The 19,454-nt window shown below is 38.3% G+C and overlaps 2 protein-coding genes across 2 annotated transcripts in view; both read left to right on the plus strand.

The window, feature by feature from the left end:
• LOC112557061 (cubilin-like) overlaps window positions 1-19,454 on the plus strand; it is an 87,338-nt gene that overhangs the window by 40,688 nt on the left and 27,196 nt on the right. The window contains exon 4 of the mRNA XM_025226686.1: window positions 15,201-15,345. Within this exon, the coding sequence (XP_025082471.1) occupies window positions 15,201-15,345 (145 nt within the window). The remainder of the gene's footprint in view (window positions 1-15,200; window positions 15,346-19,454) is intronic.
• Window positions 32-7,558, plus strand: LOC112557066 (cubilin-like). The gene is made up of 10 exons (XM_025226693.1): window positions 32-150; window positions 724-842; window positions 1,639-1,894; window positions 2,456-2,592; window positions 3,120-3,319; window positions 3,815-3,983; window positions 5,268-5,467; window positions 6,495-6,672; window positions 6,812-7,049; window positions 7,312-7,558. Exons 1-10 carry the CDS (start codon window positions 53-55, stop codon window positions 7,535-7,537), a joined length of 1,821 nt encoding a protein of 606 aa, XP_025082478.1. The 5' UTR covers window positions 32-52; the 3' UTR covers window positions 7,538-7,558.

A 19,454-nucleotide genomic window follows, 5' to 3' on the forward strand; every position in this document is an offset into this window, starting at 1 on the left:
CATGCAAGTAATATGTGAATGGGAGGTAACCGCAGACGAGGGACTGGTCATCATGATGATGGGTTCCTTTTGTTGTGATTACAAGAGGATAAATCAGCATTTTAAAATGTACAAAGGAACAACTAAAGATCAAAGTTCTTTGATCGCAATGTGAGTTGCATTAACAGTTTCTGTCTTCAGCAAGAAGAGCTGATACTTTCACGGTTTTTATTCTTACCTGAAACTAAATACAAACGTGTAATAAATAAATAAATAAGATGTAACCTGTAGGTACTGAAACTGAAGAGTATTTTCTTGCAGTCTCAGTAGTTGATAAAAAATGGAAAGTGCAAAATGACAAGCCTGACAATAATTGAATAGAATGATTATTTCGTTCATACCGGAAACGTCTCTAATTCCAATGGCACACTACAACGATGACACAAAATTTAAAGGTCAGTAGTGATTCTGAGATATGTTAAAATTAAAAGACAGAAAACTTTGAATTATTTCTATGAAATCTTTGGTCACGACTGTATTTGAAGATCCTTCTACATATCGCTAAGTTGATTTGGTTTTTACTGTGCATATATGGTAGACTACTATTACATATACAAAATTCCCGAGCATGTGAGAAATTTTACTAAAATCAATCATTACTGTCAAAGAATCTTCTTAAACTTTATTCTAAATTTAATTTATAAAATTATTATTTTGTTAAACGTTTTAATTGTCTGATTGAAGTAAATCCAAATATAACAAGATTGCCGTAGATGAGGCACCCAGCACCGTGCTTATGGAGTACATCGCCAACTACACATCTAACTTTTCTCTCTCAATTACTATGCTGGCTACACAGAACTGTAAGTATTCCAGACAGGATACTACAGAAATCATTAGCTATTCGGTTCTCGATGTATACGTTGCATTTTATATAAATAAAAATATTTTAAAATTTGACGAGGGAATGCTTTGTCTTCTACACGTCACAATGGAAATATCTTAAAGAGTCCTGGTACATCTAAGTATATTGATTGTTTGAGCTAATGATGAACTAGTAATAAAAAATATTAGTAGGTACAAATTTCGTGTTTAAATGCTAATGGAATGCATATGCTGCAGTTCTCGACAATTAACAAATGAAAACATTTGTGTTTACACAAGTATGGAGGTAAAGAAGTCCAATTTCCACTATGCAAACTAATGATCTGTGCATCGTTTTATATCTTAATTTTCGCACTTTTTTCTCTCTGGAAAATTAAAACAGTAAAAGAAAATATTAGTGAGCATTTATGTTTGTCTACACGGACCTCTATCTATATCTGGGAACGCTTCTTCGGTACCGGGATTAGCCCCAAAATACCCACAAACGTCCACTCCTAACTTTAGCCAAAACCCTACATCTACAATCTGACATCTCACTGAGAAGCTGTAGTTCTCCCTCCTTCCCAACTCTCAACTCTCCTCAACGCGCTTGTCGGTCCTCGCTACAACTTTGTCCATGTGAAGTGTGAAGGTGTATCCACGTGTATCCTCACTTTCATCTACCTTGGGTTTGTGGGATATGTGCTACTTAATCAATCGATTAGTGATCATTGGTCAACCCGTAAATGGATAGAACCCCACCGCGTTATCTATCTTTTCTCCTTTTTTTTACAGCAACATGTGGTTCAGCGATCAATGCCAGCGCTGGAGAAGGGGACATCGATGTTCAAAGATCTACAACTCATTATCTCAACAAATTCCACAGGAACGGGATCTGCGCCTGGACTATCGAAGCTGAAGAGGATGAAGTTATTCAGCTCCTCATTACAGAATTAGACATGCGAACTGTAGTACCCGAAGCTGGCTACTCGGACAGCAGTTACCTGGAGATTTACGATGGAGTACAAACAGACAGCAGCTTACTTGTCCGGTACGAGTTCGTGAAAACTTAAATACTTATATCTGTATCTTTACTTAAACATTTATAATTTTTGAGAAGGAAACAATCGACTCCGCCTGAGAGGTTTCCATAACGGTTTGTTTCGTGGCTTTCAGAAAATCATCTAGTAAGAAAGGCGAGACTAATGACATATGTAATAGGAGATTTAACAAGAAAAAGTCGATAAAATACAGTTCATACGCGTGTGTGTGTGTGTGTGGGTGGGCGCATATGTCCAGATGTAGTTCACATTTGTCTTTGATAGAACACAGAGTATGCCAATGTGGACAGAGATAGACACACACATATGCACACCACCACGTACCACGGAATTCATCCGATGACAGACACACAAACACACACACACAGAAGCAAGAGTGACACCAAGAATTGCTTTGAAGTGTCTTTATTTATTAACTGTTCTAGTCTTCAAATTTTCCGACCCGACATTTCAGCAAATGGTTTTCATGCGTGTGTGTTGGTGGAGGAGCAATTCATCAGCTCTCTCCTCATTGCATATGGCTAAAGCAATTAAATATTTAATCTCTGCAGAGCGCGCAGTGATGATGAGCTGCTCCCTGTAACATCCAGGACCCGGCTACTTCTGATTGTGTTGACCCTTAACGAAGACTTTGGCTTCGCTGATGCTTATTTTGCAGCTCGGTACAAGTCTTTTAACAAATCTGCCAGTAAGAACAATGGCTTGTAGTTTTGAAAAAGTGACTGAATGGCAAGGGACGTTGTCAGTAAGATTTAAATATAAATACTGTTTTTTTTTCAGATGTACAATTTAAAGAACAAAGAAAAACGAGAAATTATCTTGGAAACACCGAAATATTGTCTATGTTAACTATGTCAATCGCAAAGTAATATTATCTTGACGAGAATAGCGATGTCCATATCGCTACAACATTTTAGTTCGGACGATGAATATTTGATTAGTAACAGTCCAGAAAAAAATTATTTTTGAAACAGCTACGATAAAATAATATGATGTTTACTCGTTGTTATTTTTTCTGCTGTTCTTTTTCTTTTTGTTTTATTTGAATTATATTTTTTTCATATTCTTTATCTCACGTCTGCTTTCTATGTCGCAAGAAGTAGCAATAAATAAAAACTGCATCGATTATCGATTACCCTCAAACCCACCCCTAATTCGGATCCATAGGTTCAAAATATGAAACAAATTAAGAGGGGCTTAAAATGTCTTTTTCAGTCCTGAGGGATTGTGGCGGGGACATTTCTGGTGACGAGGGTGTTGTGTTGTCTCCAAACTACCCGGCCAACTACGACAACCTACGAGTGTGTGAGTGGAGGATCACAGTGGAAGATCCCTTCTTCGTTAGAATGGAAATACATGACATCGACATAGGACCATTGTTTGCCCCGTATCCCTGTGCTGGAGATTCTTTGCTGGTAAGAGCATTTTATGGATTTATGTATGTCCAGGTCCTTTCCCCCTTTTCCTCCACTAACGGTCTCTGCTGCCTGATCTTTCTCTTGCTTTAAGTTTTCCGATTTGTTTTATTTGACAGGATGTTTAAGTTTTTCTGATTTACGAACCGTGCAGTTTTCCATATATTTGATCTGAAGGTTATGTATTTCCTCGCGACATTTTGATATTGATTAGATTTTCCAGTAACCAGTGCATGTCAGAGACATCAACTGAACTCCTGATAAAATGTGTCTTGTGCCATCATGCTCCGTAAACTTTCTAGACTACTACTTTGTGCTTTCTTTTATCTATCACGCCTTGACCTCGAAATGGTTCTTTACCTTTATGCTCTGCTCTATTTGAAGAGATGTTTATACATTTCAGTTTTTTAATCTCTATATATATATATTGCATATTTGTAACCACAATGAGGCTATTTTAAAAATGGACAAAACCATTTCGTTCCTTTCATTTAGTTCACAGGTGCATATCCCAGTGGAGACTCAGGGTCGAACTTCCGACTATGCGGAATGCGCATCAACGACTATGGACTTGTGATATATTCTGTAAACAACAGCATGACGATGAGGTTTGTCTCTGACTGGGAGGATAATGGACGAGGTTTTAACGCGTCCTGGAGAAAAGGTGAGAGTCGCTAAACTATTTTTAAATAAAAAATTTAAACATTGACAGTTTGATCCTCTTTGGTCTGATTTGTCAAAATAGGAGGGTCTATATTGTTTGTTGTTTTGACAACTTTCTTTGCATGGTGATGTTTAAATCATTGTGAATAAGAAAGCCATGTTTGCTTTGCTCGTTTAAAATATTATTTAGTGTATAAATTAAATCCCACTATTAGGGAAAAAGCGACACTACAAATGGTCTGTGACCATTGTAAATACTCTTATTGTAACATGAAATGGGTAAGTAACTGTATGCTGCAGCAAGTTTACACATGTCGCCTCTATTCCAGACAAATAAGTTGTTGTGTATATTAATAAAATATTCGAAAATTTTTTATTATACTTATGGCAACTGAAAAAAATTCAGTCTTTATTAAATTGTAGATTAAATTTATCATCAGTCAAATAGCATGTTTCGAGAAATGTTACATTATTCTGCAGACAGCTTAAGTTTTTTGACAAATCTATTAACCAATTAACCGTTTTGTGTTGATTCTGAACTAACAACCTAAAAAGACTTTAACATCTTATCAAATTGTTTTTGCTGACTAATTATTTGAGATAAGCGTTTAGGATTTTTTGTGACTTTTTCCCCGACTGAAGCCTAAATGTTTTGTAAAACTCGTTATTAAAAATGTTAAATTATTTCCTAATAACTATTTTACACAACCAAAGGTAGCTGAGCAATGTATTTATATTATAACCTGATTTGATGCATGAATTTACTAACAAACTTAATTATGACTGTTTGCAATAAGTTGCTGTTGCAAGAGGCGATTTAAATGTATCATTGTGCCTTCTCAACACTTAGTAGCGACTACATCAAGATTACAGCAGGAAACATTGTACACTAAACACATACTAAAGTCTTTAATAAATGATTTTAAGTTTTTTTTCTTTAAAAACCTACAGAATAGCTGGTTTTTGTACACTTGTGTATCGCTGCTTTCGTAAAGCTAAATCTGGTTCTCATTGAAGGATCATCTATGTACTTTGAAGTAGACCGCAATGCTTTGACTTAGACCGTCTAATTATGAATATAATGCGTTTTATATCCTAGCTTCAAAAGTTATAGTTGGTATTTATGCTCAGAATGAGTAGGGCTTGTAGATTAGGGAGAGTTTCAACACAAGACTCGAAGCTGGTGAAACCTTAACTTCTTGCACATTAACTTTGTGTGATGTCTTCGGCCTAGTTGCTGTGGTATCAGTCGTTACCCCGATATTCCTTGACACCTCTGTTCTAGCATGTCAGTGGCCACAGCAGACTACAGAGGGCTGGATTCAGTCGCCAGGGTTTCCCTCCAGCTACCCGGACAATGTGAACTGTTTGTATGAGATACAGATACCTTATTACCAAGCTGGTTACTTCATTACCTTCACTTTTGACAGCTTCAATCTGCAAGAGCCGGATTCCAAAGGATCTTGCATATACGACTATCTGGAGGTGAGATACGGGTTTAACTCTTGTGGTGCCAGGTTCCTTCTCTGGCTCTAATTAACCCATTTCCCCCCTTCCCAACAATCTTAGCTCCTGTTCGTGAATTGGGGAGAGAGTTTCCACCTGAAGGCGATTGCACACTTGAGGCCGGGGGGATAAAGGATGCACAACTAATGACAGTTGGGAAGGTTGGTGATGAGTAATATCATCACATAAGCAGCAGTAATATTGTAGGCCGCCTCAAGAGAGAACAATCATACAGGAGGTCTCAATCATTGCCAACTGACCTTCTCGGTGGTCACCGATCAGCACTTGGTCTGCAGGGTCAAGACATAGTGGTGCTGGGGACTATTTTCTGTTTAGTTCGGACTCGTGACTAGATACTTAAGGGAGATAATTTGGCGAGTGGTGTGTTCACATAGGCCTACTTCGATGCACATTTCATGTAGTTTCCAAGGCGCAGGACGGACTATTGAAAAGCACTGAGACCACACGATTTGCGTGCGACTTAACAAAGCAACAGGAATATAAAAATAGGGAAACTCAGAAAAAAGAGAATGGTAGAAGAAGCTTGTAAATATTCAGAAATATCTCAAGACGCAGCTATTCAACGTTTTACAGATTTTATAGTAGCTCGGTACAGAAAATGATGTTGTACAAAGGCAAACATTCATGAAGATCAAGTAATAAATGTCTCGATAAGAAATGTATTAAAAAGGAGCAAAACTCTAAGAAACTACTCCGCAAATATAATCGAACACAAAGAACAGAAGCAGAGAAGCCTCCAACCATGTTTCAAACGACTGCAAAACAGCTCTAGCGATTGAAAATTACCTAAAATTCGTCAATAAAATAATAAAAGTCACTGTTCTAGGAAACGGAAAGAAGGTAGACATCCATTGTATAAAGCATTATTGATGCTTTTGGTACATCATGATGATGAATGACGAAAGGCGAATGACGAATGATGATGATGAATGATAATTATTGATGATGGATGATGGATGATGATGGAAAACTATTGCAATTTTAGATCCTTCAAGTTCCATGGAATAACCCGGGATATGTCATACCTCCAGAGGCCAAGAAGGTCTGTGGAAGAGAACCAAGGCAAAGCTTGACCACCTATTTTCCAACCACTCTACACTTTGTCACAGACAGCAATATAACAAAGGGTGGCTTCAACATTTCGTTTGTGCGGACAATGGCTGGTAAAGTGATATTTCTCTATGCATTGTAGACCGAGAAAGGGACTTGAGCTAGAAGAACAAAATAGCGTGATGTTAGTTCACTCCCGATTAAGAATTATGGGTAGACTCATTTTGATTTTAAAATTATATTTCATTGCAGGATGTGGCGAGAATTTGCTTGTCGGTGATAAAGGTTTCGTCACTAGTCCTAATTATCCAGGGACATTTCCTCCAGGCCTTCGCTGTGAGACCACCATACGAGTAGAACCTGGACACAACATCACCTTGACCTTTGAGTCATTTTCCCTGGGCTATGAAAATAATAATTGCTTGTGGTCTATGAGAGGTATCTTGGAAGTCTACGACAAAAATTCATCAGGATCAATTCTGATTGGGACGTAAGTATTTTTTAATCTGTGTCTTAAAAGGATGATTAGGTAGAAACCGGTGGAGCTTATATTGTGTTACGATTTTATTTGTAAAAAATACAGAAAGCTTACAATAGTAGTTAATGAATGACTGCCGAGAGAGAACGAAAGTAATTTCCGGGAAGAATCTAGAGGGGTCTTAGCAGTGTCTAATGTTTGTTTTTTTATTTTAAAAGTAGAGTGCAATAGATTTTGTATATCTATAAAATATTCACATCGTATTTTTTGGCAGATACTGTGGGTATTCATCACCCCAGCCTATCACGTCGACCAGCAATGAGGTGACCCTCGTCTTCACATCCAGCTATAACTATTTCGACACTGGGTTCAACGCAACATACGTATCGACTTCAGCATTGACCGGCAAGTATTTATCTTTTCTGATGTATGAAGTATTTTCAGCAGTAATATTTCAAGTTGTAGACGTACTTGAAGTACAATTTTATGAAATAGTTTAGAGACAAATCTTATCATGTATGGGAAGTTATGTCACTTCTTAAAAAAACTATAAAGAGTTGATGTTTGTAGTCTTGAAAGTCAGTTCACGCTCATTTCTTGAATAACAAAATGCAAAGAGCAGGAATTTGTCAATAAATTATAACGCAGACCAATCACCTGTTACTTTAATGAAACAGCGGATAATGGCGCCAAGGTGTGAATGCGATAACGACTGGATCAATAGCATTTCAATTTCTTGTAATTGTGTCACATTTTATTTTGCTTTTTAGCTATATACATATTGTCGTGACTTCTATAAAGGTCTTGTATTCTTACAGTAAATCTTGCTTTCTTAAATATATTTACTTCCAAACGTTTCCGCTTTTTGAGGTTTATAAATATCATCTGTTGATGTTTAATCACGCGAAGTAATGAACACATGTTTTTTCTGTAAATGTCATATCCTGCATGGTAATGAACACATATATTTGATTTCTGTAAATTTTATATCCTTCATGCTAGTAACGTAGTCAAATTTTATTGTTATCTAGAGTAGAGGTTCCTTACGGTATTAGTATGAATTTGACAATGCTTGAGGCAACCACCATCTTTGAGTAATCAAAAAATCGCGGTTTACGAACGAGTGTCAGCGATCTTGTATTCACGGTCCAAATTCAGGCAGCTCATGGAGACTCACACTGAGGTAAGATTTCCCACTATAAATCACTTAGAAACAATTCAATATATATTGTCATCTATTATTGTTTTAGAATATTATGCCCCCATGTAGGGTCTAGCAACACAAAATCAACTTCGCACAGTGGCGGCTTTGTTGTGTGTACTCTGTAGATCGACTACTTGTCACTATTATGGTTAGTATTTAGCGAATTGTTTTATCTCTTTCTTCTTGTGGTGTTGTTATTGTTTACAGACGACTGCTATGAACCAGATTCTAACCGAAATATGCGTAACTATGGCAAAACAACAGACAACAACATCAATAATCTCCCTTACGATACCTTGATGAGATGTGATTGTAGCCATATTAGTTATATTGTACATCTAACCCAGGCAAGAGAACTTCAGAAATTCTAGCTTCCCGCCAACAGACCAGATGACAGAGAATTGCCCTCAACCTCACCGTCTCTCATTTTATTGAAAGTGAAATATTTGGTGTGAATGTGAGCCACTGTCAATGTGCTACCAATAACCATGTCTATCTAAAGAATGCTATAGATGTACTACACAGATACTGGCTGAATATATTCATGATTATTTGTGGATGTCCGTGTATGAATATCTTTCAATTTACATTGAGCAATTATACATGTTTAAATTTTTATGTGAACAACTATACTGCTTATTTGCATGCATGATCTGAATATGTTCAATACGTGTGCACACACATATATGGATTGAATACTTTCAAATATGTATATTTATAAATACGCCAAAGGCTTGCATTGAAAGTATTAAACGGTCACTTTTATACGCGTTTACGCTTTTGCAAATGTGTATGTCTGCTTAAATATGAGTAAGTGTGTTTTACTTGTTCTCTTATTGTTTCAATTACAATGTGTTCTGTTACTAAGCATACCTCTCTCTTTTATATATATATGATTAAAACTGGTTATGATTTCATTGCTTTGAAGGATTAATATCTTTTTTATTTTCTTCGCTTCATCGTCTTACGGTTTCGGTGTTTATCATCAACTTCTTGTTTTATCGTATTATTTCTTGTTAAGATATATCATTATGACCATTTACTTAGACACGTTTAAGATTTCTCGTTGCATTATTAAGTGGCAGGAAGCTGTGATACTGCTGAAAGTGAAGAATGAAGTTCAATATGTTTTACGATTTGTCCACTTAATGTTTTATTTGACTAAGTAATTAAGTCTAACAAAATATTTGAATCAACTCTCTGGAAGTTCAAATGTTGGGAAGTTAAAAAAAACAAGTAAATTTTTTAAACACCAATACATCTCGACTGTATTCATCCAAATATTAAAAATAGGTCAACGAGTTTGTTTAGAGGAGCTAGATATGTATACATTTTATTCAATTACTATACTTTTTCATTAACATTAGTTTTCATAAGTTTTAACTTTGTTGTGCCATTTTAAAAGAAATAAAAATGATTACTTAATATATGAAGAGTTTAATTTATGATATAGTGGTCGAATCTGGTTATCCAATTAAACTTTGATGTTTTATTTCTGAAAGATTTTAGCTTCAGGTCTGAAATAGGAGAGCCGAGGTTGCCATGGCTGTGAAGGAAGGTAATCTACCAATCAGGTAAAACCTTTTTTCTTTTCAGTATTTAGAGAATACTTCTGTAAAAGGCAATCAAAAGTGAGTATTGTGGAAATTTACTTATGGTTTATTGCTTTGACACGACAATATCTTTACTGCGTAAAAATATAAAGTGCATTTATTTATATGTAAAACTAGTAAGTTTACCGTTTTGTTATAATAAAACTTGTATCAATTCTATGTATAAATATTTGTAGAAGCAGAATATGAGTTGTACATATTATGACACTTAGCAGCGTCCGCAACATTCCAATAAATGTGAATGTATTCCACAGACAAAAGCGCTCAGATTTGTGTGAAACATGAATAAACTTTATGATGACAACACGTGAATACGACAATATTCACCTGCTGTAGATTGCTGCACTTCAAAATAAACATTGCTGATACCCTGAACTACTGTTGGATCGTCATAGTTCTGTCATGTTTTCTAAGTTGAACAAACGCGTATTTCTTCTTCATTGATTTCAGAAATACAGATAATTTGATAAAGGTAAAACTCGATGCGGTATTCATCACCGTATATGGCATTGTTGAAACTCATAAACAAACCGATTATTGAGTTATTGTTGTGACTAAAAGATATTTCGATTCTAAAGATGTTTACATAAATCTAACTACATATAAAGGCAGCTTTATTTGCATAGTGTTTTAGAAATCGTTGCTACTAATACAATAAGCAAGTCAGTAGGATTGTCTTGTACTATTCCTGGGATAAGTTACAATGTTTTTCCCGATGTTATTTTAAAAGACCATCTAAATAAAGTATTAATAAAGGCGACACCTTATTTTAGCAGAAGTCATTGACTCCAGATTTTGAAACTGTCAGCTTTTCTCCCTTGACTCCCTTCATAATTGTTCTGACTCATTAGCTTTCACTTTTCCGTATAATTCCTCGCCATGAGATGATAATGCTTTGTCACGGCACCCGACAAGAGCAAAACAATCTTGTTTTTTAATGGGTAACCTATGTATTAAATCAGTTTTAATAACTCTGTTTGTGCTGTTAAATAACATATACTATCACACAATCTCTTACAGGAAATATTAAAAAGCTTTAAAGCATTTCAGTTAGTTCAGGTTAAGAGTAGCGGCTAGCTGCCGTCTCTGCCTCCCAAATACAAGCGTTCTAATGGTTTGTTATAATTATAGTCACATTAAAAGGGACGTACAGTCTCCCACACCTAGGGTCTAGTGTGGCTTGTTGTCTAGCCAAGGACAGGACCGCTTAGGCAATAAGGGAGTGGGGCGTATGTGCCAGCCGAGAGGGTAGACAGCCGTGTGGCTACAGCAAGCCGAGCGCCACCAAGTGGCAATCAGAGGTGTTCATGACATCCAGGAAGTGACACTGAGGGTATTCCCCCACCTTTCCCGCAGAACCAAATTTTTTTCTGAAATGCAAATACACTTTGTTTGTATAGATACAAAATTAGGGTTGAGACATTAAGGGGACGTAATTACACTGTTTACTGAAGTACTAGAATTTTTCAATGATGATGATGAAGAGGAGGAGGAATTGTAATGTTTCACTACTGAAAGATTTTAGTTTCAGGTCGGCGATTGAGAGCCGAGGCTACTATGACTGTCAACGAAGGAAATCCACCAATCAGTTGAAGAATATTTCTTTCAGCATGAATTAAATATTTTGGTACACGGCAATGAAAGGGTTTGTGGTAGGAATTTGCACATGACTCATTGCTTTGGAACTAAATTAATCATACTTTTTCTACATGGAATCCTAAAGTGAATTAATTTCTATGTGAACTGAATGTTTCTTTTTATTATAACAAAACGTGTACCTTGGATCCAGGTGTATCATCAGTGTAGACACTTCTTTCTGATGCTGACCACAGAAGTGTTGAGGAACGATGGACGGTTGTCTGACGCTGTGACTCAGTGTTCCAGTCAGCAGTGTGGTGCCTGGAAGGGGGGTTGTCTTCTGCTGAGTTTAGTTAAGTCCCGTGTGGGGTGCAGGACTACGTGGGCACCCATTAGTTTATTTGTTTTGCTGAAGTATTTACATACATACTTGTATGTATGTTCTTTAACATTTTCACTGGCGGAGGGGTTTTCTTTTCTTTTTCTGTTTTCTTTGGGTTTTTTTTTTGTTTTTATTATCTGATTTATTATCTCCTTTTTTTTTCTTTCTTTTTTCCTTTTTAGCTGATGGGTCCCACCTTGTGACCGCAAATAAACTTGTATTTTGTACGGTCCCTACGTGTGTGTTTATCTCTCCACTGTGTGAGTCTGCCTCTGTGCCTGTGAGAGCAAGTTCAGCGACGCCCGATCCTGTTTTCTTAAACCTTTACAAAAGCAAATAAATGCTCAATGCAGATCATGTACTTTTACTGAGCTACTCCAGGTAACATCTAAGATCCGGCCTCTTGTGGTTGTGTTGACACTCGATAAAGACTTTGGCTTAAAACAGCTTCTTATAGAGCTGGTTACAAGTTTTTCAATAAATTTTCTACTACGAAACCCATTTTATCCAAAGAGTGATCTCTTTTAGTTTTTACCTAGCTACTTCTTGGCAAGTAGGAATTAAGTAAAAAATTCAGTCTGAATTTTATATTCCTTTTTATTTTCAACAATACAGTAACCCTAGAAATCGTCATGTGAACGGCTAAATATTCAAATAATTATGTCCAGACAGAAAGAATATCATTGTAATGAGGCTAAAGAGATCCATAACATTTTAGTTAGAATGATTAGTCTTAGTGGACAGGAAACGGTGTTAAATGCAAAGTTTTAAAATCACGTTTACCTCTGTGCTTATTTCTTTTCTTTTCCCTATAAGTAAATTCGCTACCCCAATCCCTTAAAAAGCGGGCTGAGGTCATCAGGTGCTCACTAGGTCCTCGGTTCGTCCTCAACCTTCGTCAGGTGATATCAACCCCTTCCCCCCCACTGACCCCCAGCGCAAAACGTCATCATCTAAGGGGGGGGAGGGGTTCAAACGGTCCTGTCAACCCAACGGGAGCCTCGCTTTACAGTGTGAGGGCAGCTGAGACATCCGGGAGATGACACGTCAGTGAGAGAGGTGTGCCAACGTGTGTTTAACTGACGTCTCGCAATACTACTGAAAGCAAAAGGTATGTATGAGGCTATTACATGTTAAACTAATATGTTTTAATTAGGTAAAAATACCCCGTCAAGGAACATGAACTCCTTTTCCGAAAAACAAATTAACATTGTTGTAACGTACAAGGTATTTACCAGTATTCACTGACAGGGAACATGGGCTTACGACCGGTCTAACCAGATGTTAAGGGTACAAAAGCAAGTACGACGAATCTGTATCAGCGAGCAGGAGTTACTTGCGTGCGAATGTTTACGAGACATTTTGTTGTCCTCTTATTGGGCAACAGCTGGCTACCTCTCAGCGGTTCATGAATAAGGTTGAGTCCAATTAAGAAACAGAGCAGACGCTCCCAACTGGAAGAGTAAGCAACAAAAATCCACCCAAACAAACCCTGGTAAACATGGAAGACATCTGATTTTGTATGTTCCGTTTTTAAGGACAAGGTGGAGGGATGGCGAACCTTTGGTTCCTCTTGTTTCTTCACCTGACTGTTGTATCAAGGTCCACAAGCTTATGTAAGTCTTGCTTTGTTGACGTGTGTTCTACGTATTCTGTAGTCAGGAACAGGATGAAGTGTAAAGTTATATTTATGTTGTTAACTTCCATTCCTTATCACACGAGCATATATCTGTTGCCTTTGTAAGTGGATAAACACATTAGACCTGTATGGTCTACGGCCCGCGGGCCATATTTGGCCCGCGACGCTGTCCCATCCGGCCCGCGAAACTTCTGCCCACAGTGCAGGTAATCGGCATGTTAGTAATATAAAAAAAAACCGAAAAAAAAACCGAAAAAAGGGAAGAAGTATTTATCCCCACGTAGGTGCGTCTCTCAATCTTTTTTTCCATGGACGAACATTTCGATTCAGTGCTCCGACTTGATGTCTCTACGATGCAGCCGGACATTCAGAAGTTGGTTTCGGGAAAACAACTTCAAATATCCACTAATTAGTACATAATTAACGGCAAATACAACTTGTTTCTAATAAAAATGGTATCTGCTCTATTTTTTTTCTTTTTTGTATTTTTGCGGTGAAGTGGCCCGCGACACGGCTGTCCGAAATGGATATGGCCCGCAGGCCGAAAAAGGTTGGGCATCACTGGTCTACGGGATAGAAGTTTTTCACTTAAAAAGGAAAAAAATGAGCTGCCAAACAACAGAAAAAAACGGATATACTGTTTAAGGCATCTCCTTTGATCGCCGAAAATTTCAGAGCATACTGTAAAATATTAAAATTAAACAGCTCCATTCAATATCGATTGGTTGTATTGTTGACATCAAAATGTATTTTAAATTTAGCGTTAGTCGATGGTATTTGATTAATCATATTTTTGTTCAGATTTGAAATGAAATTATTATTGACAGTTGATTATGTTAACCAAATATTAAAGCTTTCAATTAAAAGATATGATTTCTGTTGTCCTCTCAACATTAGTGTCAGATTCCCCATGATTGATCTACTCTAATGAAGGATTTGGTTTTTTTTTAAACTGTACTTAGTGTGCAACACAGGAGTATCATCGGGCTATAATGGGACTATCAAGTCGCCAGGATTTCCTCGTGAATACTACGGGAACCAGAACTGTTTGTACTTCTTCCAATCGTTGACTCTTTATACCACCTGGAAAGTCAATTTCACATTCTTTAACTTCCCGAACACATCATGTGACAGTGATTACATCGAGGTACGTCTTCCCTGGACAACTGCATTCCATTGACAGGCTCTTGTGATAACAAGAGAGCAACTGGAAATAATATTTTAGCTGTTAAATTGTTTCCCTTTTGTACGTTTGATGAAGGATGAGAAAGTTAAATGACCAAAAAAAACACTGTTTTCTCAAAAGCAACCTGCATCAAGATATCTGCTATACTGCAGAAATTGTGTCACAATAGTATCCCTAGTACTGTAGTTGGAAGTTTAAAAGACAGCTTATTTTACCCCGTTTCTGTTCCTGCAGGCGTTTTACGTTCAGAAGATATTGTGTAGGTGTGTGTTGTATGTATACATGAACATGTGCGTGAATGTCTGTTGTGTGTATGTGAATGTGTGTGTGACCTCGCTCTTTGTATGTTTCCGTATTTTTGTTTTGTTTTACTTTGTGTTGTTTTGTTTTGCTTTGTTTCGTGTTCTATTTTAAGCACTTAACAAATGAAAACTCAACATACACGTAAAATCATACCTGAAAAGATTTGATGTTTGATGACAGATACCTTTGTTGTAAAATGGCACCAGTTTCGCATACAGTAGTATGTCAGTTTAAAGATCTGACTGAAATTGATTTCAGGTGTACAACAATTCACAGTACCAAAGGTATTGCTACAACTCGACACCTCCTCCTGACCTGAGAGACATCTACACACTTCGGTTTGTCTCCAGCGTAAACGCGTCCGCAGGCTTTGGGTTCCAGGCTCGTGTGAGCGAAATACTAAGTAAGTAAGTCTTAGTGTAGAGAGTGCTTTGTCAGTGAGGAGGAAGAGGAATTAGAGTTTACGCCGAGCCAGCAACTGAAGTTATATCACGGTAAAGCAGATGCCTCATGCAGAAAAAAAAATTGCCCGAGACGAGAGCTGAACCCAGGACAGCCAACCCTCTCTTATGTTAGAGACAAACTGTTTAGTGAGCAGGGGCTGTAGTTATAAAGCGAAAGTAAGTTTGTTCCCCAGGCAACATAGGAAAGCGTTTTGTTTTCATAGTTATACTGCGATTGCTACAACCCTCGGACACTACTTTGTGCTTCTTTACCTCAGGATATCTTTGACACTGATTTGTGACTACGGACCAAGAGGTGTAAGAACACCAGTAGGATCTGGACAACACTTTATAACTGTCCTTGAGTTACCCATATTGTCAGATGGCTTCCTACCTACGCCATAATTAAGCATCAATAAGCAAAAATAAACTGCTTAGAATCGCGTAAATAGTAGGATCCACTTGAATCTCGTATATTTTCGCGTCTGTTCTTGTGGGAAAAGTTGAAGGTTTTTTTGTAACATGCTGTGTTTAAGAAGAGAAATTACATAGGACTCTTTCGTTTACTTAGAGTAGACGAAGTCTCGTTCTCCGTCACGTGACCTTATGACATATGACCAAGACTGCTTACCAAGTGAGACAGACTGTTTTCTATAATTTTTAAAACTGTGATTTTAAAAGTTCGCTTTTAAAGCTAAACAAACTCACGACACACCACCGATGACCACTTCCGTTTGCCTTGTCCTCCCTCCACACACCCCTAGAGGACTGTTTGGGTGAAATGTCATGCCGAGCAACATACCAAACCAGTCACCGCTTGACGGTGGCGAGGAGAGGTTTCTAGCTACTGACCAGGGCGGTGATCATGTCAGAGATGTGCAGTGCATTCACCACAAAGACATACACCCCATCTTTTACTGTTTAAAACTACAAACAACAAAACATTTGTACATGGGCTTTCTGTTTGATTGTATTATGTCTCAGAAGAAAGGTTCTTCTGGCAAAGTGATCCTCTTTCTTTCCTTGTTTTTTCTTTTAAGTTTCTTTTCTAAATTCTTTTCTTTTGTCTTTTCTTTGTAATCTTGAATTTGGCCTCAAAGCTAATGCTTCTTCTTCCCCAAATCTTGTTCAGCATCACTTTGCTGCCGTGATTTTATGACGAATATCCGCCAGCAACTGCCTTTCTTTGAGAGTGTCGCCCCCGGGTACTTATACTCTGGACCTTCTCAAGTTGCACGCCATTCAGATGAATATCTCCTTTTCCTATCCAAAGGTGCTCAGCTCTTGTGTGTGCTGATGTCCATTACACTGACTGCGAGTGTATCTGTGACATCCCGCAACTCATAACTGCTGTCTGAAATCAGATCGGTATAATCAGGAAGGCGAAGGATGCTTAACGGTATTTCTCCTATGGACACACAGATTTGATGTTCATATAGTGGGGCATCATTTTTTGCAGTTAGATGTTGAATACCACCGCGTATTGACAAGATCCACTGACATAGGAAAGTGCATAACAGAGCTCCAAGAAGTGGCTTATTTTGACTTTTCGATCACGTGCCACATCTCCGACTGCCAGACTCGTGTCAAAAGCCTTCTTGAAGTTAGATACGTTATAGAACACAGCTTTACCATGCTGAATTTTTTTCTTCAATCTGAATGCGGCTGTAGAATATTTTGTCAGCAGCGCTTCTGTCGGCCCGGAATCCAGATTGTTCCTTCACCTCCTTCGTGTGAGACGATTCTGCATTGCCCTTAGCATTGTACTGTAGTTCTGCGACTTCGTTTGGTACGTCGTTTTCGACAGGGATGTGACCAGCGATTGCATCTATCCTTTCTGCCACTTTATGGTCTCCTAAATGTTTGCGACACAGATCAGCGAGTACCTTTAGTGTTTCTTCCCCACCACACTTGAGCAACAAGTGCTGGGACGTTTCCACCGATTGAAGACTTTCCATTCTTTACCATTGATGACTTCATCAACCTCCTCACTAGTTCCTCTTCCATGACTAGATCGTCTTTAAGGGTTTGCCGTTGTAAAGGGCACTGTTTGCTTTCTTCCCATCATCTGTAGTAGGCAGAGGGGGTGCGTGGTCGTTTTTCATACCGAGGCGCGACATACACAATATTTGTACAGTGGAACCTCGGTTAGCGAACACCTCGGATAGCGAATATTTCGGTTAACGAACAAAAATTTCGTTAAAAGTTTGTCTCGGATAGCGAACAAAATTTCGGATAACGAACAGCCACGTCAACCACACGTGACCGACCAGCATGTCATCATTCGCGCTCGAGACACAGTTACGATCAGTCGTTCTTTATCTATGCGCATCCTTCTTATTTAGTGATTGTTGTGCTTTATTTTAGTAAGATAATCCTCAATCATGGCTCCAAAGAAGACTAAGAGCAATTAATAGTAGTGAGGTAATCACAAGGAAGCGGCCAACAAATGAATTGAAAAAGGAAATGATTTCAAAGTATGAAGGTGGCATGCGTCTGTCGGACATCAATCAAAATCAAAATCAAAACAGACTTTATTGTCTGCCCAGGAGGACAGAAATTTGTCTTTGCTCACATACCCATACAGACATTTAACAAACAGTTAGGAGTAAAAGTGAGGAGTAAAATAGTGTTGATTGCACCAGTCCATCAAGGCAGTGTATGTTTATCCTAACAACAAACCTTGGGTGACCAAGGGCCTAAAAGCACTGCTGAACAAAAAGAAACATTTGTTCATCACGGGCAGAAGCCCACGACAGAAGATTAGTACATAGAGAGGACCATGATGCTATCCGTTGGGTGGGCAGAGGCTCTACGAGCATACTAGTTAGTCCGCTTTCAGTAGTTTGCCGGTGGACCAACGAGTGTCGACGAGATTGAAACAGAGGTCGAGTTAGCTCTCGCCCTAAACCCGATGTGTCAGAATGCGACTCGTGGTTACATCTTGAGCTCGCTGGAGGGACCTGCCAGACGTCGAGTGTTGATGCTTCCGCATGACGCAAGAGATACGCCGAGAAAGATCTTGGGTGTCCTAGTGGAGGCGTACGGCGAACGGAAGGATGTCGACATCAGTGCCACAGCAACGTGATGAGGTGGTCGACGAATACGCCGCGAAGCTCCAGAATTTAAGCAGGCGAGGTAGAAGGCGGCGCAGAGCGTCGACATGTGATGTCGTATTATCGAAGAGTTTTACAAAAAAGACAGAAGGAACAGACACTGGACAAGTTTTTTCCTTTAACCTCAAAGCTACAGAAAAGGGAAGTCTCCCCCGATTTTATAATGTCACGTGTGCTCATGGAGGGGGAATCAAAGCAGTAATTCCACCCCTTCCTCCCCACACCTCCATCCACCACGCCGTCAAAATGGCAAGTTATCTGATGTTTAAATGCTTTTGTTAATGTTTTTATGTTTATTTAACTCCAGTTATATTGTATTATAACTGTTCTCATTAAAACAAATACCTATATATATATAGCCTGTAACTTTCAAATATTAGCGAGTCAACAGGGGCCGGGAACCAATTAAATCTATTTCCCTTATTTCTTATGGAAAACATTGTTTCGGATAACGAACATTTCGGATAACGAACAACTTTCCAGAACGGATTAAGTTCGTTAACCGAGGTTCCACTGTATTTGTTTCAATGTAACTCATCATGTGCTGTCGTTAGGCTGAGCTTGCTAGGCGGCACCCATCCTCTTACCTAGCCCCACCTTGGCCGATTCCCGTCCACGTGACAGGATTCTTTAGAACAAGTCAGAACTGGTCTGTGTTGGGTCCTCCCATCAAATGCCATCTTTGATTCAAATGATGAAGTGATGAACCCAGGTTTTACCTTGAGTTACTAACCTGTGATTAAAATTATCGGAGTCACTCTGGAACCGAGTCAAAAGTGTCCTGGAAATGTAAGGCTTTTGCAACTTTTACTCTGGCGTCAGGGTTATGTCTTTGAGTGCCGGAATTTCCCTCGCTGTGGACAGAAAGAGTTAGGTCAAATGGATCTGCAACACATAAAGTTGAACTTTCTGTCAAAAGAATTATATCAAGGGTTTTTTAACTGCTTCCGTTT

This window comes from Pomacea canaliculata, linkage group LG2 (assembly GCF_003073045.1).
Source record: "Pomacea canaliculata isolate SZHN2017 linkage group LG2, ASM307304v1, whole genome shotgun sequence".
NCBI classification, from domain to species: Eukaryota; Metazoa; Mollusca; class Gastropoda; order Architaenioglossa; family Ampullariidae; genus Pomacea; species Pomacea canaliculata.